The sequence below is a fragment of the Ptiloglossa arizonensis genome, chromosome 3, assembly GCF_051014685.1.
Source record: "Ptiloglossa arizonensis isolate GNS036 chromosome 3, iyPtiAriz1_principal, whole genome shotgun sequence".
In the NCBI taxonomy this organism is placed as follows: Eukaryota; Metazoa; Arthropoda; class Insecta; order Hymenoptera; family Colletidae; genus Ptiloglossa; species Ptiloglossa arizonensis.
Window position 1 is genome coordinate 18,387,474 of NC_135050.1, and position 24,039 is coordinate 18,411,512.

The 24,039-nt window shown below is 46.3% G+C and overlaps 2 protein-coding genes across 6 annotated transcripts in view; both read left to right on the forward strand.

Annotated features, from left to right (window-relative positions):
- The first annotated feature begins 437 nt into the window (after nt 1-437).
- Gc (gamma-glutamyl carboxylase) lies at nt 438-5,926 on the forward strand. Of its 4 annotated transcripts, none has more exons than XR_012991500.1 (11): nt 438-540; nt 1,575-1,824; nt 1,936-2,257; nt 2,493-2,675; nt 2,782-2,945; nt 3,061-3,503; nt 3,616-3,816; nt 4,363-4,601; nt 4,868-5,182; nt 5,324-5,476; nt 5,757-5,868. XR_012991500.1 is itself a non-coding variant. In XM_076307437.1 (10 exons), the coding sequence occupies exons 2-10, from the start codon at nt 1,593-1,595 to the stop codon at nt 5,911-5,913; spliced, it is 2,256 nt and encodes a 751-aa protein (XP_076163552.1). In that variant the 5' UTR covers nt 438-540; nt 1,575-1,592; the 3' UTR covers nt 5,914-5,926. The 4 variants fall into 4 exon arrangements, 2 of the variants coding, with proteins under 2 accessions (XP_076163552.1, XP_076163553.1); XR_012991501.1 differs by lacking the exon at nt 5,324-5,476 and having other exon boundaries at nt 4,868-5,015; nt 5,104-5,182; nt 5,757-5,767; XM_076307437.1 differs by lacking the exon at nt 5,324-5,476 and having other exon boundaries at nt 5,757-5,926.
- Nucleotides 5,927-8,063: 2,137 nt separating this feature from the next.
- LOC143144727 (organic cation transporter protein) overlaps nt 8,064-24,039 on the forward strand; it is a 42,891-nt gene continuing 26,915 nt past the window's right edge. Inside the window, exons 1-2 of one of the 2 annotated variants that reach the window (XM_076307440.1) lie at nt 8,064-8,196; nt 9,163-9,344. In XM_076307440.1, the coding sequence (XP_076163555.1) occupies nt 9,171-9,344 (174 nt within the window). In that variant the 5' untranslated portion in view covers nt 8,064-8,196; nt 9,163-9,170. Of the gene's footprint in view, nt 8,197-8,906; nt 9,345-24,039 lie in introns of those variants that run through there. The other variant, XM_076307439.1, reaches the window with a different exon arrangement.

The following is a 24,039-nucleotide window of genomic DNA, read 5'->3' on the forward strand; positions in this document are numbered from 1 at the left end:
GCTCGTTTAAAAGAATGACAGCAACCGTAACGTAGACGTCGTGGTCGTGTGCGTGCATCTTGACGCGACGGTCGCCGTGTTAATTGCACCGATAATAAAAATCGAAGCACAAACGAAGGCGATCCGTATTGCCTCGTAGCGGGATGCCTCTAACTCGGGATCGCGATACCGCGATGTGAAAAACTATGTGTTCTATTAATAGAACACGTATAAATTTCACGGTATCGTTATTACCAGCTAACTCGAATAAGCTTTCGATACATTTTTGAACATCGACCGATAAAGTGCATCGATGAACCTGAGCGCAGTGCACAAGTATGCCCGATAATATATTATTATTGCGCGGGCGCGGGTCAATAATCGAGCACGTTGCCTGGCGACGGTGCTCCTGCTCTCTCTCAGCATCCGGAATTTCTTCTTCTGCGACTATGTACGTACTCCTGCAGCTGGCGACGCGCAGAAGTCGAGCAACCTTCGATACATCCTCATCGGACCGGTTTCATCTCCTCTGGCTTCGAAACGCTCCTTCCCGCCACCTGGGTAAGTCGAACTTCACATCGGGCGCTCGGCACGCCTCTCTCGTTATTTCTTTTTGTCTATCGCAATCTCCCAGCGGGTTTTGCATTTCTTACGCCTCGGTCTCTCTTATCGGCGCAAGTCCACATTTAAAGTTCAGCGTTCAAATTAAATAAAATTCATCGTCGTTGCGAGCTTGCGCTCGCCGTGATCCACGACCGGTTACTGATTCAAATTCGATGGCTCGTTTTTTCGAAGAGTGATTTTGCATCGGGAATCGGGATCGTATCGCGTTTCGATCCTACGCAGGACCTCGTCGATCGATTTAATAACGCGTTTTTTACGTTTCCTCGCGTGTTCCTCGATAAACGACCGGAACGAGATGTGGTATCTTCGTGCGTCGATATTTTATTCGAACGTGTTACGGAATCTTCGGAATGGATCGTTACGTTGTCGATCGTGCACACCCGTGCCCGATAACTCGAAGGAAAAATACGTTACGATTAACAACGGTCTCGTTTCTGTTTTCAATTTCCATAACGATTCAGGTAATACGACTCGTATCGGGAACACGTAACAAAAACAACACCGATTCACGGAAAGTATCGAACGTTTCGCTCGAGCCATCTACCGAAGTGTACACGAAGAAAAAAACACACTGATCGTAGTACCCGCGAAGGGTGGAAACGTAACGTTTCGACTTTCGACGAAAACAAAATCGCCGATAAATGAACAAACCGTTGAACGTCATCTGTATCGTGCCGATCGTCTCCGACGAAGCGTCTACTATTCGGTGCATCGTACCGTTGCTATTGGTCGGTATTAAAATTTACGTAGTTCGTTGCAAGCGTTATTTACGCGTGATCGAGACTCTTTCGATTCGATTCCCGATATTCGCGAACATTCGAACCGCTCCGTTTACGGATACCAGGTACGATCGTCGAGTCGAACGTGTTAATTGCAACACGAAATATTATTTATATCGGTACGAACGCTCGTCCCAACGCCAACCGTTGCGAGTGTATTGTGAACGTGGCACGTATTTTGAATGCTTCTAGATTCGTTTAACGCTAGTTATGTGGTGGAAAAGTAGAAAGTTGGCTGACTCTGGAATCTGTGCGCTTGGAATCGAGGAGGAATGTGTCAAGCACGATAATCAGAGCCCGAGAGCGCGACACGCTATCGCGGACAACTTCGAAAGGTTATGTGGATTCCGATTGAACGATTTGTCGTCGTTCGACAAATTCACCCAGTTGTTGTACCGGCCCACCGATCCGGCCAGTTTGGGAGTTGTCAGAGCACTTTTCGGTAAGCGATTCTTTCTCGCGATAAAATCTAACGTATTCGTAATCGTGAACAAGCAAATGCACTCGTTGCCGCACGTGATCACGATCATTGATTTCGACGAATTGTTCGCAGGTCTGTGCATGATATTGGACGTCGTGGAAGAGAGAGGACTGGCAGACGTCGACATAAAATGGGGAGAGCCTTTGGATTGTCATTTTCCATTGATTCACGGCACGAAGCCACCGCCGCTCCCATGGATCATACTGGTCTACGCCGTAATGTGGACAGGCGCGTTCGGAATCATGCTAGGCGTACGATTCAAAACCGCTTGCGCCTGTTTCGTCGTTCCGTATTGGTACATCTTCCAACTGGATAAAAGTTACTGGAACAATCACACGTATCTATACGGGATCGTTGCTACCCTCCTCTGGGGTACGGGGGCTAACAAGTACTTGTGAGTTTCAAAGGAAATATCTCATCGCGATAGGAGACAGGAGTCGAGATCCTGCGAATCCTCTAAGAAATTCCAAATCTTCGAATTCTTTTACGGAAAGTTTACGAAAAGTTACGAGACCGTTTTCTTTTCTCTGTCGATTCGCGCTTTATCGATGCGAAGAGTATCGGAGAATTCACGGTGCAACGTTTGTGTCACAAAATTCGATCGATTGTGTTTCTCTTTCTATTCGCAGCGCACTGGACACTGTTCCGGCAAATGGAGCCAAGAGTTCCGTGCCACTGTGGAACTACTTCATCTTGAAATTTCAATTCTTCGCGCTGTACTTTTTGGCCGGATTGAAAAAGTCCAGCGCGGAATGGCTGTCCGGTTACGCCATGACGAATCTATCGAAGCATTGGGTTTTTAGTCCGTTCAAGTAGGTATATTACAACTCTGTCTCTCGAAAAAGAAGAAGAAGAACACGATCGATTGTTCGTACCTATCCGTCCGCAGGAATAAACACTTATACGTAACGTTTTCAGATTATTCTTAACCATCGAGCAGACCGATTTCTTCGTGGTACATTGGTTCGGGTTCATCTTCGACCTGACGGTTGGATTTTGGATGCTGTTCGACAAAACTCGAATTCCTGCGATGATTTTCTGTACCGCGTTCCACTTGATGAATTCCAGGCTGTTCAGTATAGGTAAACGTCGATTTCCTCGTTAAGAAATTGAACACCGTGCAAAGTTACCAGTAAAATTAACCAAACTTGTCGACCAATAATTCAGACACTGGTAAATTAACTTTGGTGTTCGTAGGAATGTTTCCATACGTATGTCTGGCGACGATGCCGCTCTTCTGCGATCCAGGCTGGCCTCGAAGAGTCGTTTCCGGTCTCAAACGCAATTGTGCTCCATTTTTCGCGCAGAATCGGAGCGTCGATCGTTCCGACGAATCTTCGCGGAACTGTAAACGTGGCCACGAAAAGGATTCTACACTCGTTGTCTCCCAAACTGACGAGATTTCGAACGAGAAAACGTTGGAAACGTCGGACGACGAATTAAATATTGAGACGAAACAAGATACAACGGAGACACGGGAACCGAAAGCGGATGATAATACCAGAATCGTTTGCAAAGGCGTAAAAGAAATTCGTCCGAAGTCGACAGGTGCGACGAAGAAGCAAAAGCTTGTTGTATCTCTGTTACTCTTTCACGTGGTTTTGCAATTTTTCCTTCCGTACTCTCATTTTATTACGAAGGTATCGCTGAGTCTCTACAACAACAACAAAAAAAAAAAAAAAAAACAAACAAACACCGAATCGTCGCGTCGTGCAACTTCCCTTTCATCGAAATCGTTGTTCGTCCTTTTAGGGTTACAACAATTGGGTACCGGGACTGTACGGTTATTCGTGGGACATGATGGTCCACGTTTGGGACACCATACTGGTCGTGATTAAGGTTCACGATAACGTGAGCAACGAGGATCGTTACTTGGACCCAAAAGCGTGGGTGCAAACCGACCGATGGGAGAAACACGGCGACATGGCCAGACAGTACGCCTTCTGTCTAAGGGTATCTCTTATCTTCCTTGATAAACTCTCATCGCGAATCGATAGAATTGTTGAGAACGCTTGTACGAAAATTCTGAGTAAATAGTCTCAAGGTTGGTAACCGTTTCGAATCCATGGAATTGTTGAGAAAGCTTGTACGAGCAAATAGTCTCGAGAAAGGTACCCATCGTAAAGTTTGGTACAATTTGAAATACAATTCGAACGATTGCGCGTAAAATAATAACTGAATCGATCGTGTGGAGTGTGAATAATTGGGCACGTTCCCTGGATTATATTCCAGACCGAAATATAGAACAGAGAAGTTCAGACATCATTTAGAAATAGTACTGGTATCGTTTCTTCAGATTGTCTATTTTATCTCGATAGGATAGAATACGTCGCGAAGAACCGAAGGTTTCGAAAATGTGTCTGTAATCATACGGAAGGATATTCTACGATATAAATATTGTTTCCACTCCATCGATTACTCGTGAGATATTCCACCGTGTTGAGATAAAATAGAAACTTCGTACGTATACTTTATTAAAGCGAAGTTTCGTATTCGCAGGATAATTTAATCGAACAAGAGAAACATATTTACAAACGAGATCTTCAATACCAAAGCAGAGCAAAATGGACGCATTTGTCCTCGAATTTGAGCATCTACATCGATGTTTGGTGTTCGCTGAACGGAAGATTCCAGCAAAGAATGTTCGATCCCAATGTTGACTTGTTAACGATAGACTGGCATCCGTTTAAGCCCGTTTTATTTCTAATGCCTCTCCTCTCGCAGTATAATTCTTATAGGTACGTTAAACATCGTTCGCACGATGAAGCACCAATCGTTGCTCGCTATTTATATTGTTAACCTTTGACAAACATCGATAGTTTGCAGAATTATTCCGAGATATAATTCAAAAGACTCGTCTTCCAACGTTGATCGTTTCCAAATACGAGTGAAATGTTCTGCAACTATAAAAGATGAATCTTTCGATACGAAATCCCCAAATATCTGTTTTTTTTTTGTATTTTAAAAATCGATTAAAAATCTCTAATTTACACGCTCCTTTTAGGTACAGATTGGAACAAATTCAGCAACACGTTTACTCGTGGTCCAACGACACCGACGTTCTCTTCGTTGCTGATTTCCCAGGAATGTACCTGGACAATTATATCGATAAAAATTTTACCAATGTTACTTTGACCGTGCTCGAAGGCGAGGTAACGTATCACGATGAAGAACGAACCAAAGGTATTATCCTATCGAGGGAATCGTCGATTTCGATAAAGACGGGTCAGTTCCATACAGTGAAGACGACCAGCGCCTATCCAGCCTGTTACATGTACACCTACACCAACAGGGACAAACAGGAATCGGGAACAGACGGGTATTGTATTACGATTAATCGTATTCGAATTCGCTGGTCGTAAATTGAAAAAAAAATGTTATACCGTTGCTGCTCGCAAATTGAGATAAAATTTCAACGAGTTCGCGGCGTGTTATTGCATATTATTATCTTCAACTGCAGTTGGTGTTTACACGTTAATGAATACATGTAGGAAATACCGATTCCAAGACGACCATTCTGTATCTTAAACCTTCGACGAGAGTTAATTGCTGACTCTGCTTCGTACGATAATTATCGGTATCAAATATTTACTCGTGCTCGAAACAACTCAAGGTACGTTTGAAGATTACTCAAGTACAGCAATTGCACATTGTGTAACAAAATGTCTTGAAACGGTGGCTTAAAACGGGATATTCCTTCGGTGAAATATTTGTCACTTTGTACGATATGCATCTCCATTTTGAGTAATCTAAAATTATTCCAATTGGAAACGAGCGGTATTTATTTAGTATACTCGAACTATTCGAGTACCGATATTCTTTAAAACGTACAAATTGTGCTTCGAATACAAGTGGAAAAGTAAATTTAATATTCGACGATCGTTATTTTGCAGAACAATCGAAGAAACACCGAGGGAAGCTCTTTCGATCGCTAAGGAAATCAATTACAAGATCGAAGCCTGGCTGCGAGCCTTCACTCACATCGCAAACGCATTTTTTTACTTGATCTACGACGTTCCTATGGTGCGGAGAATAAACATCGATAAATAATACGAACCGCAATTGGTCGCGGTCGAATATATTCCGAACGAATACTTCAATCGCTTGTCAAAAATAAACAAGACTGTAAAGAATGTATTTTCATACACAGACCAGGTACAAGTGTAATAAAAGTCGAATGTTGTCAATTTTATTCCGATGTACGCGATAAGATACATGACTTCGAAAACAATTTCAGACAGTTGATAAATAAAAAAAAATGACACTCTTTGCGTTTATACCTGGCGCAACGTACTATTACATAGGAAAGATAGTACGTTATGCAATGTTTGCACGCGCGTAAAACGTTAAGACTGCAATCTATCCAAGGATATTGTAAACGACCGCGGACAACAAATGTAACGAGCGTGTAACGTCGAATTGTAAAACCGAAAATCGAAAGAATTATAATCGGAAACCTCCGCCTCCTCTCGATTATGTCACGGAACTCGACTTTTCTTCGAGAAATGTAAATCGGACATTCCTACCGTAATTGGGCAAAAAAAAAAAAAAAAGAAAAGAAAAAAAAGAAAAAACGAAAAAGAAACCCCGGAGCGAAATGAATATCTCAAGGGCGTCGCGCGTGCAAAAATATACGCGCGATTAAACGCGGACATGTGAAACACGTTGTGCAATTAAACGACGAAGATAAATGGTCAACAACCTTCCTTGATTGTGTGTAACTTGCTGTAAAAATTAACGAAACCTCGATACCGAATTCGTTAATTTGATACCTCGGAATCAACGTGTAGCAAACAATTATTTGCCGTATTTATTGGCAAAGAGAAATTTCGGCCGAAAAACAACGTTAAAACGGAAAATTACGTTGAACGTGTCGACGAGCTTCGGTCGTCGAGGTTGGAACGAATCGTTGCGCGTTTGATCTCTCTCGTTCGGTGTGTCTGTGCGACTAACGAAGATTTTGGCAAATGAAGCATTTCGAATTGTCACTGGCTGGTTGATATCGCAACAACGAGCACTCGATACGATAACGACTATCGACACGAACGACGACAAATCCGCTTGTGTACCCGCGCGCTTACCGAATGCAATTAACCGTATTTCCACGTGGCCTGATATACGTATTAGAAGATACGCGATAAATCGTGCGAATTTCGAACGAACTCGCTGATCTTTTTCATCGTTTCTCACGACGAGTCTCGCGATAACTCGCAGTATCGCTCGATAAATTGCAAGTAAATGCATCCGACGGATCTGATAATCGTCTCAGTCGTGTACCAACGGTTAAAGTGGCCTCGCGTGCACGCGAGAAATAGTCTGAGGTCGTTCGCGTTATTACGTAACCAAAACCACGTTCCACGAGCCTTTTGTCCCATTTCATCGAACGCGTAACAAAATTTCCTCGACGATTCGGTTCTACGTTTCGAGAACGATTCGGTTGCACTCGCCGCGATCGTTCGAAAGTAAATTGAACGCTCGAAGCGTCGACGTCGCGTAATTTTCTACCCAACGTTATCACTTAAACGTAAACGACGAGTTATTGTACAAGTTTGTCGATAAAAGTGGTTCGAAACTACCGAGCGAAACGTGGAACTAATTTTTCGAACATACAATGTCCAATTTCATGAAATAGTTACACAGATCGAAAAAAAAAAGAAGAAAAGAAGTAACGAGCGTCGATTAATATAATCTCTTCAACGGAGAGAGATACATTATTATTTTTATCGGTCATTTGTTTTTCAACTTAATTTTCCGAACCGTATCGTCGATGCAAGTGGGGCCCAACAGTTCGCGAAGAGCACCGTGCAAACGATTCGGTCGAGGTTGCCATTATCGTACGATGACCATCGTGATCAACTCGTGCGATATTGGTAAACCACCGTACCTGATCCAGAAGCTTCCTTATCTAGATACGTGGCGAAGGAAACCGAGTCGATCGGTCGACAGTCGCTCGAACACGCGCGGAGGGATTCGTTCAGTGAAACGTGGGCAAAATGTAGCAGAATCGTATTACCGACGAGTTTAACGAAACGTTGGTGAGCGTACGTCGATAAGAAAAAGTACAATCGACCTGCAGTGCACGAGCGAGTACGGTTCGAAGTGTTCGCGAAGAGTTCACGAAACGCGCGATGCACGCCTACGTTTGAAAACACTCGGTGCGCGACAATGACCGGTTATTGTCGAAACAGGAACTCTCGCGAGAAAGTGGACGATGATACGGAAAAGTGACGCGATAGCGCGCGTAAACACGAGTGACAGTTATCTAAGATACCAGGAGATGAACACTGATATCTCTCTTGCTGTGTAATCGATCTCTTTATCGGCGCAAAATCGGTTAGTAATTTTCACTGTTTTCGAAGATCGACTTGTAAAATATTTTCATGGCGCTTCGAAGTTCGCGGACACGTGTCGCTTGTGTCGACTAAGTGTATCGAATCAAAAATATTTGCGATATTTTTCGTTGCGCGATCGATGAAACCGTGAATCGAAAGAATAGATCGTTTCAAAAGATTGAAATTCGATTTACGTTGTACGAGTTTTTTTATCGACGATGAGAACCTAGCTATTGTTTACAAATACAAGGTTCATTTTTCGCGCGAAAGATCGTTCTCTCGCTTAAATTCGCGTACTTTGACATCGACCGTGAACGTATAGACAGTCGTCGAGTTACGACCGTTCGAAGAGTCGCCGACTTTACGATCCATTGAGTCTTTACGACTGAAAAATATCGACAACGTTATCGACGATATTATCGACCGTGTATGGGAGCCCAATGGTGTCGCTCAGCAGGGTGTATCATACGGAACGTGCATATTCCGCTGTAGGCAAGTAGAAGCGATCGATAAAAGATTTTCTATATTTTTTTCTATTCTTTTCTGTTTTATCCACACGGTGTTTAAAGGATATTGTAAAAATAGTTGATCGAGAAAATGGTTGAACGTGTATTTATACGGTATGTAGACAAACGATAAAAGGGGTATAAAAATAATGCGAAGAGAAAAAAAATAAAATAAAATAATAACGAGTATCTGCCATACGTCCGAACGAGGTCGTAAGTCGACGACTGACTGTATATTTCTTTTATTATCGAAGCAAGTAAGCAGCGACAAGTAACAATGGCCGAAGAAAAAAGAATCACATCTACGGTATAAATTTCAACGTTACCAATTACAAATCAGAAGCTAATGCCCTCGACGAACGAGTTAATTTCCATGCTGTTCGCTCGTTCGAATAACCGACCTCGTAATTTACGATCGACATCGAATTCCGGGAGGAACAATACTTTTATCCAATTTTCAGAAGGCAAGATGTTGGACGATCAAGCAGACGATGGAATAAAAGCAAAGGCCACGGATCCTCTGTTAGAGGCGGTCGACAAACTCGGAGTTGGGTCCAATTTTTTGTGGACAATATTTATCTTTACGCTCACGCCGACGATATTCAATGGAATGCATTCAATGTCCTATATCTTTATTGCCGAAGTAAGTATTGTACGGGAAATAATCGAAAGTAATCTGAAATAATTCGAAATAAACTAAAATAATATAAAATAATTTAAAATAATATTATTTCGTGTACTTTGCGTAAAAATACGATACAAGAATGCTGTCCTCAACGTTTCTACATCCCTGTTCATAAATATTAGGTGGACCGGAATGTAATGTCGTTTCTGCGCATGTCACTATTTGATTGTCATTTGTCAGCTCATTGTGTACATTAAAGTCGTAGCAAAGACATTCTGAGGTTATAGTGACTTGTTTAGTTGTAAATAATTAAATTTAAAATTTATGTATTTGAATTTAATGTCGGGAAACGACATCACTTTCCGGTCCCCTAATTTCGGGAAACGACATCACTTTCCGGTCCCCCTAATTTCGGGAAACGACATCACTTTCCGGTCCACCTAATTTCGGGAAACGACATCACTTTCCGGTCCCCTAATTTCGGGGAACGACATCACTTTCCGGTCCCCCTAATTTCGAGAAACGACATCACTTTCCGGTCCCCCTAATTTCGGGAAACGACATCACTTTCCGGTCCCCCTAATTTCGGGAAACGACATCACTTTCCGGTCCCCTAATTTCGGGAAACGACATCACTTTCCGGTCCCCCTAATTTCGGGAAACGACATCACTTTCAGGTCCCCTAATTTCGGGAAACGACATCACTTTACGGTCCCCCTAATTTCGGGAAACGACATCACTTTCCGGTCCCCCTAATTTCGGGAAACGACATCATTTTCCGGTCCCCCTAATTTCGGGAAACGACATCACTTTCCGGTCCCCCCCTAATTTCGGGAAACGACATCACTTTCCGGTCCCCCTAATTTCGGGAAACGACATCAATTTCCGGTCCCCTAATTTCGGGAAACGACATCACTTTCCGGTCCCCCTAATTTCGGGAAACGACATCACGTTCCGGTCCCCCTAATAAATATAATATTAGGTGGACCGGAATGTAATGTCGGGAAACGACATCACTTTCCGGTCCCCTAATTTCGGGAAACGACATCACTTTCCGGTCCCCCTAATTTCGGGAAACGACATCACTTTCCGGTCCCCTAATTTCGGGAAACGACATCACTTTCCGGTCCCCTAATTTCGGGAAACGACATCACTTTCCGGTCCCCCTAATTTCGGGAAACGACATCACTTTCCGGTCCCCTAATTTCGGGAAACGACATCACTTTCCGGTCCCCTAATTTCGGGAAACGACACCACTTTCCGGTCCCCCTAATTTCGGGAAACGACATCACTTTCCGGTCCCCCTAATTTCGGGAAACGACATCACTTTCCGGTCCCCCTAATTTCGGGAAACGACATCACTTTCCGGTCCCCCTAATTTCGGGAAACGACATCACTTTCCGGTCCCCCTAATAAATATAATATTAGGTGGACCGGAATGTAATTTCGGGAAACGACATCACTTTCCGGTCCCCCTGATTTCGGGAAACGACATCACTTTCCGGTCCCCTAATTTCGGGGAACGACATCACTTTCCGGTCCCCCTAATTTCGGGAAACGACATCACTTTCCGGTCCCCCTAATTTCGGGAAACGACATCACTTTCCGGTCCACCTAATAAATATAATATTAGGTGGACCGGAATGTAATGTCGGGGAACGACATCACTTTCCGGTCCCCCTAATAAATATAATATTAGGTGGACCGGAATGTAATGTCGGGAAACGACATCACTTTCCGGTCCCCTAATTTCGAGAAACGACATCACTTTCCGGTCCACTAATTTCGGGAAACGACATCACTTTCCGGTCCCCCTAATTTCGGGAAACGACATCACTTTCCGGTCCCCCTAATTTCGGGAAACGACATCACTTTCCGGTCCCCCTAATTTCGGGAAACGACATCACTTTCCGGTCCGCCTAATTTCGGGAAACGACATCACTTTCCGGTCCCCTAATTTCGGGAAACGACATCACTTTCCGGTCCTCCTAATTTCGGGAAACGACATCACTTTCCGGTCCCCCTAATAAATATAATATTAGGTGGACCGGAATGTAATGTCGGGAAACGACATCACTTTCCGGTCCCCCTAATTTCGGGAAACGACATCACTTTCCGGTCCCCCAAATTTCGGGAAACGACATCACTTTCCGGTCCCCTAATTTCGGGAAACGACATCACTTTCCGGTCCCCCTAATTTCGGGAAACGACATCACTTTCCGGTCCCCCTAATTTCGGGAAACGACATCACTTTCCGGTCCACCTAATTTCGGGAAACGACATCACTTTCCGGTCCCCTAATTTCGGGAAACGACATCACTTTCCGGTCCACCTAATTTCGGGAAACGACATCACTTTCCGGTCCCCTAATTTCGGGAAACGACATCACTTTCCGGTCCCCTAATTTCGGGAAACGACACCACTTTCCGGTCCCCCTAATTTCGGGAAACGACATCACTTTCCGGTCCCCCTAATTTCGGGAAACGACATCACTTTCCGGTCCCCCTAATAAATATAATATTAGGTGGACCGGAATGTAATTTCGGGAAACGACATCACTTTCCGGTCCCCCTAATTTCGGGAAACGACATCACTTTCCGGTCCCCTAATTTCGGGGAACGACATCACTTTCCGGTCCACCTAATTTCGGGAAACGACATCACTTTCCGGTCCACCTAATTTCGGGAAACGACATCACTTTCCGGTCCCCTAATTTCGGGGAACGACATCACTTTCCGGTCCGCCTAATTTCGGGAAACGACATCACTTTCCGGTCCCCCTAATAAATATAATATTAGGTGGACCGGAATGTAATTTCGGGAAACGACATCACTTTCCGGTCCCCCTAATTTCGGGAAACGACATCACTTTCCGGTCCCCTAATTTCGGGGAACGACATCACTTTCCGGTCCCCCTAATTTCGGGAAACGACATCACTTTCCGGTCCACCTAATTTCGGGAAACGACATCACTTTCCGGTCCCCTAATTTCGGGGAACGACATCACTTTCCGGGCCCCTAATTTCGGGAAACGACATCACTTTCCGGTCCACCTAATAAATATAATATTAGGTGGACCGGAATGTAATGTCGGGGAACGACATCACTTTCCGGTCCCCCTAATAAATATAATATTAGGTGGACCGGAATGTAATGTCGGGAAACGACATCACTTTCCGGTCCCCTAATTTCGGGAAACGACATCACTTTCCGGTCCCCTAATTTCGGGAAACGACATCACTTCCCGGTCCCCCTAATTTCGGGAAACGACATCACTTTCCGGTCCCCCTAATTTCGGGAAACGACATCACTTTCCGGTCCCCTAATTTCGGGAAACGACATCACTTTCCGGTCCCCTAATTTCGGGAAACGACATCACTTTCCGGTCCCCCTAATTTCGGGAAACGACATCACTTTCCGGTCCCCTAATTTCGGGAAACGACATCACTTTCCGGTCCCCTAATTTCGGGAAACGACACCACTTTCCGGTCCCCCTAATTTCGGGAAACGACATCACTTTCCGGTCCCCCTAATTTCGGGAAACGACATCACTTTCCGGTCCCCCTAATTTCGGGAAACGACATCACTTTCCGGTCCCCCTAATTTCGGGAAACGACATCACTTTCCGGTCCCCCTAATAAATATAATATTAGGTGGACCGGAATGTAATTTCGGGAAACGACATCACTTTCCGGTCCCCCTGATTTCGGGAAACGACATCACTTTCCGGTCCCCTAATTTCGGGGAACGACATCACTTTCCGGTCCCCCTAATTTCGGGAAACGACATCACTTTCCGGTCCTCCTAATTTCGGGAAACGACATCACTTTCCGGTCCACCTAATAAATATAATATTAGGTGGACCGGAATGTAATGTCGGGGAACGACATCACTTTCCGGTCCCCCTAATAAATATAATATTAGGTGGACCGGAATGTAATGTCGGGAAACGACATCACTTTCCGGTCCCCTAATTTCGAGAAACGACATCACTTTCCGGTCCACTAATTTCGGGAAACGACATCACTTTCCGGTCCCCCTAATTTCGGGAAACGACATCACTTTCCGGTCCCCCTAATTTCGGGAAACGACATCACTTTCCGGTCCCCCTAATTTCGGGAAACGACATCACTTTCCGGTCCGCCTAATTTCGGGAAACGACATCACTTTCCGGTCCCCTAATTTCGGGAAACGACATCACTTTCCGGTCCTCCTAATTTCGGGAAACGACATCACTTTCCGGTCCCCCTAATAAATATAATATTAGGTGGACCGGAATGTAATGTCGGGAAACGACATCACTTTCCGGTCCCCCTAATTTCGGGAAACGACATCACTTTCCGGTCCCCCAAATTTCGGGAAACGACATCACTTTCCGGTCCCCTAATTTCGGGAAACGACATCACTTTCCGGTCCCCCTAATTTCGGGAAACGACATCACTTTCCGGTCCCCCTAATTTCGGGAAACGACATCACTTTCCGGTCCACCTAATTTCGGGAAACGACATCACTTTCCGGTCCCCTAATTTCGGGAAACGACATCACTTTCCGGTCCACCTAATTTCGGGAAACGACATCACTTTCCGGTCCCCTAATTTCGGGAAACGACATCACTTTCCGGTCCCCTAATTTCGGGAAACGACACCACTTTCCGGTCCCCCTAATTTCGGGAAACGACATCACTTTCCGGTCCTCCTAATTTCGGGAAACGACATCACTTTCCGGTCCCCCTAATAAATATAATATTAGGTGGACCGGAATGTAATTTCGGGAAACGACATCACTTTCCGGTCCCCCTAATTTCGGGAAACGACATCACTTTCCGGTCCCCTAATTTCGGGGAACGACATCACTTTCCGGTCCACCTAATTTCGGGAAACGACATCACTTTCCGGTCCACCTAATTTCGGGAAACGACATCACTTTCCGGTCCCCTAATTTCGGGGAACGACATCACTTTCCGGTCCGCCTAATTTCGGGAAACGACATCACTTTCCGGTCCCCCTAATAAATATAATATTAGGTGGACCGGAATGTAATTTCGGGAAACGACATCACTTTCCGGTCCCCCTAATTTCGGGAAACGACATCACTTTCCGGTCCCCTAATTTCGGGGAACGACATCACTTTCCGGTCCCCCTAATTTCGGGAAACGACATCACTTTCCGGTCCACCTAATTTCGGGAAACGACATCACTTTCCGGTCCCCTAATTTCGGGGAACGACATCACTTTCCGGGCCCCTAATTTCGGGAAACGACATCACTTTCCGGTCCACCTAATAAATATAATATTAGGTGGACCGGAATGTAATGTCGGGGAACGACATCACTTTCCGGTCCCCCTAATAAATATAATATTAGGTGGACCGGAATGTAATGTCGGGAAACGACATCACTTTCCGGTCCCCTAATTTCGGGAAACGACATCACTTTCCGGTCCCCTAATTTCGGGAAACGACATCACTTCCCGGTCCCCCTAATTTCGGGAAACGACATCACTTTCCGGTCCCCCTAATTTCGGGAAACGACATCACTTTCCGGTCCCCTAATTTCGGGAAACGACATCACTTTCCGGTCCCCTAATTTCGGGAAACGACATCACTTTCCGGTCCCCCTAATTTCGGGAAACGACATCACTTTCCGGTCCCCTAATTTCGGGAAACGACATCACTTTCCGGTCCCCTAATTTCGGGAAACGACACCACTTTCCGGTCCCCCTAATTTCGGGAAACGACATCACTTTCCGGTCCCCCTAATTTCGGGAAACGACATCACTTTCCGGTCCCCCTAATTTCGGGAAACGACATCACTTTCCGGTCCCCCTAATTTCGGGAAACGACATCACTTTCCGGTCCCCCTAATAAATATAATATTAGGTGGACCGGAATGTAATTTCGGGAAACGACATCACTTTCCGGTCCCCCTGATTTCGGGAAACGACATCACTTTCCGGTCCCCTAATTTCGGGGAACGACATCACTTTCCGGTCCCCCTAATTTCGGGAAACGACATCACTTTCCGGTCCCCCTAATTTCGGGAAACGACATCACTTTCCGGTCCACCTAATAAATATAATATTAGGTGGACCGGAATGTAATGTCGGGGAACGACATCACTTTCCGGTCCCCCTAATAAATATAATATTAGGTGGACCGGAATGTAATGTCGGGAAACGACATCACTTTCCGGTCCCCTAATTTCGAGAAACGACATCACTTTCCGGTCCACTAATTTCGGGAAACGACATCACTTTCCGGTCCCCCTAATTTCGGGAAACGACATCACTTTCCGGTCCCCCTAATTTCGGGAAACGACATCACTTTCCGGTCCCCCTAATTTCGGGAAACGACATCACTTTCCGGTCCGCCTAATTTCGGGAAACGACATCACTTTCCGGTCCCCTAATTTCGGGAAACGACATCACTTTCCGGTCCTCCTAATTTCGGGAAACGACATCACTTTCCGGTCCCCCTAATAAATATAATATTAGGTGGACCGGAATGTAATGTCGGGAAACGACATCACTTTCCGGTCCCCCTAATTTCGGGAAACGACATCACTTTCCGGTCCCCCAAATTTCGGGAAACGACATCACTTTCCGGTCCCCTAATTTCGGGAAACGACATCACTTTCCGGTCCCCCTAATTTCGGGAAACGACATCACTTTCCGGTCCCCCTAATTTCGGGAAACGACATCACTTTCCGGTCCACCTAATTTCGGGAAACGACATCACTTTCCGGTCCCCTAATTTCGGGAAACGACATCACTTTCCGGTCCACCTAATTTCGGGAAACGACATCACTTTCCGGTCCCCTAATTTCGGGAAACGACATCACTTTCCGGTCCCCTAATTTCGGGAAACGACACCACTTTCCGGTCCCCCTAATTTCGGGAAACGACATCACTTTCCGGTCCCCCTAATTTCGGGAAACGACATCACTTTCCGGTCCCCCTAATAAATATAATATTAGGTGGACCGGAATGTAATTTCGGGAAACGACATCACTTTCCGGTCCCCCTAATTTCGGGAAACGACATCACTTTCCGGTCCCCTAATTTCGGGGAACGACATCACTTTCCGGTCCACCTAATTTCGGGAAACGACATCACTTTCCGGTCCACCTAATTTCGGGAAACGACATCACTTTCCGGTCCCCTAATTTCGGGGAACGACATCACTTTCCGGTCCGCCTAATTTCGGGAAACGACATCACTTTCCGGTCCCCCTAATAAATATAATATTAGGTGGACCGGAATGTAATTTCGGGAAACGACATCACTTTCCGGTCCCCCTAATTTCGGGAAACGACATCACTTTCCGGTCCCCTAATTTCGGGGAACGACATCACTTTCCGGTCCCCCTAATTTCGGGAAACGACATCACTTTCCGGTCCACCTAATTTCGTGAAACGACATCACTTTCCGGTCCCCTAATTTCGGGGAACGACATCACTTTCCGGGCCCCTAATTTCGGGAAACGACATCACTTTCCGGTCCACCTAATAAATATAATATTAGGTGGACCGGAATGTAATGTCGGGGAACGACATCACTTTCCGGTCCCCCTAATAAATATAATATTAGGTGGACCGGAATGTAATGTCGGGAAACGACATCACTTTCCGGTCCCCTAATTTCGGGAAACGACATCACTTTCCGGTCCCCTAATTTCGGGAAACGACATCACTTCCCGGTCCCCCTAATTTCGGGAAACGACATCACTTTCCGGTCCCCCTAATTTCGGGAAACGACATCACTTTCCGGTCCCCTAATTTCGGGAAACGACATCACTTTCCGGTCCCCTAATTTCGGGAAACGACATCACTTTCCGGTCCCCCTAATTTCGGGAAACGACATCACTTTCCGGTCCCCCTAATTTCGGGAAACGACATCACTTTCCGGTCCACCTAATTTCGGGAAACGACATCACTTTCCGGTCCCCCTAATTTCGGGAAACGACATCACTTTCCGGTCCCCCTAATTTCGGGAAACGACATCACTTTCCGGTCCCCTAATTTCGGGAAACGACATCACTTTCCGGTCCCCCTAATTTCGGGAAACGACATCACTTTCCGGTCCCCCTAATTTCGGGAAACGACATCACTTTCCGGTCCCCCTAATTTCGGGAAACGACATCACTTTCCGGTCCCCCTAATTTCGGGAAACGACATCACTTTCCGGTCCCCCTAATTTCGTGAAACGACATCACTTTCCGGTCCCCTAATTTCGGGAAACGACATCACTTTCCGGTCCCCCTAATTTCGGGAAACGAAATCACTTTCCGGTCCCCCTAATAAATATAATATTAGGTGGACCGGAATGTAATGTCGGGAAACGACATCACTTTCCGGTCCCCTAATTTCGGGAAACGACATCACTTTCCGGTCCCCCTAATTTCGGGAAACGACATCACTTTCCGGTCCCCTAATTTCGGGAAACGACATCACTTTCCGGTCCCCTAATTTCGGGAAACGACATCACTTTCCGGTCCCCCTAATTTCGGGAAACGACATCACTTTCCGGTCCCCTAATTTCGGGAAACGACATCACTTTCCGGTCCCCTAATTTCGGGGAACGACATCACTTTCCGGTCCCCCTAATTTCGAGAAACGACATCACTTTCCGGTCCCCCTAATTTCGGGAAACGACATCACTTTCCGGTCCCCCTAATTTCGGGAAACGACATCACTTTCCGGTCCCCTAATTTCGGGAAACGACATCACTTTCCGGTCCCCCTAATTTCGGGAAACGACATCACTTTCAGGTCCCCTAATTTCGGGAAACGACATCACTTTACGGTCCCCCTAATTTCGGGAAACGACATCACTTTCCGGTCCCCCTAATTTCGGGAAACGACATCATTTTCCGGTCCCCCTAATTTCGGGAAACGACATCACTTTCCGGTCCCCCCCTAATTTCGGGAAACGACATCACTTTCCGGTCCCCCTAATTTCGGGAAACGACATCAATTTCCGGTCCCCTAATTTCGGGAAACGACATCACTTTCCGGTCCCCCTAATTTCGGGAAACGACATCACGTTCCGGTCCCCCTAATAAATATAATATTAGGTGGACCGGAATGTAATGTCGGGAAACGACATCACTTTCCGGTCCCCTAATTTCGGGAAACGACATCACTTTCCGGTCCCCCTAATTTCGGGAAACGACATCACTTTCCGGTCCCCTAATTTCGGGAAACGACATCACTTTCCGGTCCCCTAATTTCGGGAAACGACATCACTTTCCGGTCCCCCTAATTTCGGGAAACGACATCACTTTCCGGTCCCCTAATTTCGGGAAACGACATCACTTTCCGGTCCCCTAATTTCGGGAAACGACACCACTTTCCGGTCCCCCTAATTTCGGGAAACGACATCACTTTCCGGTCCCCCTAATTTCGGGAAACGACATCACTTTCCGGTCCCCCTAATTTCGGGAAACGACATCACTTTCCGGTCCCCCTAATTTCGGGAAACGACATCACTTTCCGGTCCCCCTAATAAATATAATATTAGGTGGACCGGAATGTAATTTCGGGAAACGACATCACTTTCCGGTCCCCCTGATTTCGGGAAACGACATCACTTTCCGGTCCCCTAATTTCGGGGAACGACATCACTTTCCGGTCCCCCTAATTTCGGGAAACGACATCACTTTCCGGTCCCCCTAATTTCGGGAAACGACATCACTTTCCGGTCCACCTAATAAATATAATATTAGGTGGACCGGAATGTAATGTCGGGGAACGACATCACTTTCCGGTCCCCCTAATAAATATAATATTAGGTGGACCGGAATGTAATGTCGGGAAACGACATCACTTTCCGGTCCCCTAATTTCGAGAAACGACATCACTTTCCGGTCCACTAATTTCGGGAAACGACATCACTTTCCGGTCCCCCTAATTTCGGGAAACGACATCACTTTCCGGTCCCCCTAATTTCGGGAAACGACATCACTTTCCGGTCCCCCTAATTTCGGGAAACGACATCACTTTCCGGTCCGCCTAATTTCGGGAAACGACATCACTTTCCGGTCCCCTAATTTCGGGAAACGACATCACTTTCCGGTCCTCCTAATTTCGGGAAACGACATCACTTTCCGGTCCCCCTAATAAATATAATATTAGGTGGACCGGAATGTAATGTCGGGAAACGACATCACTTTCCGGTCCCCCTAATTTCGGGAAACGACATCACTTTCCGGTCCCCCAAATTTCGGGAAACGACATCACTTTCCGGTCCCCTAATTTCGGGAAACGACATCACTTTCCGGTCCACCTAATTTCGGGAAACGACATCACTTTCCGGTCCCCCTAATTTCGGGAAACGACATCACTTTCCGGTCCACCTAATTTCGGGAAACGACATCACTTTCCGGTCCCCTAATTTCGGGAAACGACATCACTTTCCGGTCCACCTAATTTCGGGAAACGACATCACTTTCCGGTCCCCTAATTTCGGGAAACGACATCACTTTCCGGTCCCCTAATTTCGGGAAACGACACCACTTTCCGGTCCCCCTAATTTCGGGAAACGACATCACTTTCCGGTCCCCCTAATTTCGGGAAACGACATCACTTTCCGGTCCCCCTAATAAATATAATATTAGGTGGACCGGAATGTAATTTCGGGAAACGACATCACTTTCCGGTCCCCCTAATTTCGGGAAACGACATCACTTTCCGGTCCCCTAATTTCGGGGAACGACATCACTTTCCGGTCCACCTAATTTCGGGAAACGACATCACTTTCCGGTCCACCTAATTTCGGGAAACGACATCACTTTCCGGTCCCCTAATTTCGGGGAACGACATCACTTTCCGGTCCGCCTAATTTCGGGAAACGACATCACTTTCCGGTCCCCCTAATAAATATAATATTAGGTGGACCGGAATGTAATTTCGGGAAACGACATCACTTTCCGGTCCCCCTAATTTCGGGAAACGACATCACTTTCCGGTCCCCTAATTTCGGGGAACGACATCACTTTCCGGTCCCCCTAATTTCGGGAAACGACATCACTTTCCGGTCCACCTAATTTCGGGAAACGACATCACTTTCCGGTCCCCTAATTTCGGGGAACGACATCACTTTCCGGGCCCCTAATTTCGGGAAACGACATCACTTTCCGGTCCACCTAATAAATATAATATTAGGTGGACCGGAATGTAATGTCGGGGAACGACATCACTTTCCGGTCCCCCTAATAAATATAATATTAGGTGGACCGGAATGTAATGTCGGGAAACGACATCACTTTCCGGTCCCCTAATTTCGGGAAACGACATCACTTTCCGGTCCCCTAATTTCGGGAAACGACATCACTTCCCGGTCCCCCTAATTTCGGGAAACGACATCACTTTCCGGTCCCCCTAATTTCGGGAAACGACATCACTTTCCGGTCCCCTAATTTCGGGAAACGACATCACTTTCCGGTCCCCTAATTTCGGGAAACGACATCACTTTCCGGTCCCCCTAATTTCGGGAAACGACATCACTTTCCGGTCCCCTAATTTCGGGAAACGACATCACTTTCCGGTCCCCTAATTTCGGGAAACGACACCACTTTCCGGTCCCCCTAATTTCGGGAAACGACATCACTTTCCGGTCCCCCTAATTTCGGGAAACGACATCACTTTCCGGTCCCCCTAATTTCGGGAAACGACATCACTTTCCGGTCCCCCTAATTTCGGGAAACGACATCACTTTCCGGTCCCCCTAATAAATATAATATTAGGTGGACCGGAATGTAATTTCGGGAAACGACATCACTTTCCGGTCCCCCTAATTTCGGGAAACGACATCACTTTCCGGTCCCCTAATTTCGGGGAACGACATCACTTTCCGGTCCCCCTAATTTCGGGAAACGACATCACTTTCCGGTCCCCCTAATTTCGGGAAACGACATCACTTTCCGGTCCACCTAATAAATATAATATTAGGTGGACCGGAATGTAATGTCGGGGAACGACATCACTTTCCGGTCCCCCTAATAAATATAATATTAGGTGGACCGGAATGTAATGTCGGGAAACGACATCACTTTCCGGTCCCCTAATTTCGAGAAACGACATCACTTTCCGGTCCACTAATTTCGGGAAACGACATCACTTTCCGGTCCCCCTAATTTCGGGAAACGACATCACTTTCCGGTCCCCCTAATTTCGGGAAACGACATCACTTTCCGGTCCCCCTAATTTCGGGAAACGACATCACTTTCCGGTCCGCCTAATTTCGGGAAACGACATCACTTTCCGGTCCCCTAATTTCGGGAAACGACATCACTTTCCGGTCCTCCTAATTTCGGGAAACGACATCACTTTCCGGTCCCCCTAATAAATATAATATTAGGTGGACCGGAATGTAATGTCGGGAAACGACATCACTTTCCGGTCCCCCTAATTTCGGGAAACGACATCACTTTCCGGTCCCCCAAATTTCGGGAAACGACATCACTTTCCGGTCCCCTAATTTCGGGAAACGACATCACTTTCCGGTCCCCCTAATTTCGGGAAACGACATCACTTTCCGGTCCCCCTAATTTCGGGAAACGACATCACTTTCCGGTCCACCTAATTTCGGGAAACGACATCACTTTCCGGTCCCCTAATTTCGGGAAACGACATCACTTTCCGGTCCACCTAATTTCGGGAAACGACATCACTTTCCGGTCCCCTAATTTCGGGAAACGACATCACTTTCCGGTCCCCTAATTTCGGGAAACGACACCACTTTCCGGTCCCCCTAATTTCGGGAAACGACATCACTTTCCGGTCCTCCTAATTTCGGGAAACGACATCACTTTCCGGTCCCCCTAATAAATATAATATTAGGTGGACCGGAATGTAATTTCGGGAAACGACATCACTTTCCGGTCCCCCTAATTTCGGGAAACGACATCACTTTCCGGTCCCCTAATTTCGGGGAACGACATCACTTTCCGGTCCACCTAATTTCGGGAAACGACATCACTTTCCGGTCCACCTAATTTCGGGAAACGACATCACTTTCCGGTCCCCTAATTTCGGGGAACGACATCACTTTCCGGTCCGCCTAATTTCGGGAAACGACATCACTTTCCGGTCCCCCTAATAAATATAATATTAGGTGGACCGGAATGTAATTTCGGGAAACGACATCACTTTCCGGTCCCCCTAATTTCGGGAAACGACATCACTTTCCGGTCCCCTAATTTCGGGGAACGACATCACTTTCCGGTCCCCCTAATTTCGGGAAACGACATCACTTTCCGGTCCACCTAATTTCGGGAAACGACATCACTTTCCGGTCCCCTAATTTCGGGGAACGACATCACTTTCCGGGCCCCTAATTTCGGGAAACGACATCACTTTCCGGTCCACCTAATAAATATAATATTAGGTGGACCGGAATGTAATGTCGGGGAACGACATCACTTTCCGGTCCCCCTAATAAATATAATATTAGGTGGACCGGAATGTAATGTCGGGAAACGACATCACTTTCCGGTCCCCTAATTTCGGGAAACGACATCACTTTCCGGTCCCCTAATTTCGGGAAACGACATCACTTCCCGGTCCCCCTAATTTCGGGAAACGACATCACTTTCCGGTCCCCCTAATTTCGGGAAACGACATCACTTTCCGGTCCCCTAATTTCGGGAAACGACATCACTTTCCGGTCCCCTAATTTCGGGAAACGACATCACTTTCCGGTCCCCCTAATTTCGGGAAACGACATCACTTTCCGGTCCCCTAATTTCGGGAAACGACATCACTTTCCGGTCCCCTAATTTCGGGAAACGACACCACTTTCCGGTCCCCCTAATTTCGGGAAACGACATCACTTTCCGGTCCCCCTAATTTCGGGAAACGACATCACTTTCCGGTCCCCCTAATTTCGGGAAACGACATCACTTTCCGGTCCCCCTAATTTCGGGAAACGACATCACTTTCCGGTCCCCCTAATAAATATAATATTAGGTGGACCGGAATGTAATTTCGGGAAACGACATCACTTTCCGGTCCCCCTGATTTCGGGAAACGACATCACTTTCCGGTCCCCTAATTTCGGGGAACGACATCACTTTCCGGTCCCCCTAATTTCGGGAAACGACATCACTTTCCGGTCCCCCTAATTTCGGGAAACGACATCACTTTCCGGTCCACCTAATAAATATAATATTAGGTGGACCGGAATGTAATGTCGGGGAACGACATCACTTTCCGGTCCCCCTAATAAATATAATATTAGGTGGACCGGAATGTAATGTCGGGAAACGACATCACTTTCCGGTCCCCTAATTTCGAGAAACGACATCACTTTCCGGTCCACTAATTTCGGGAAACGACATCACTTTCCGGTCCCCCTAATTTCGGGAAACGACATCACTTTCCGGTCCCCCTAATTTCGGGAAACGACATCACTTTCCGGTCCCCCTAATTTCGGGAAACGACATCACTTTCCGGTCCACCTAATTTCGGGAAACGACATCACTTTCCGGTCCCCTAATTTCGGGGAACGACATCACTTTCCGGTCCCCCTAATTTCGAGAAACGACATCACTTTCCGGTCCCCCTAATTTCGGGAAACGACATCACTTTCCGGTCCCCCTAATTTCGGGAAACGACATCACTTTCCGGTCCCCTAATTTCGGGAAACGACATCACTTTCCGGTCCCCCTAATTTCGGGAAACGACATCACTTTCAGGTCCCCTAATTTCGGGAAACG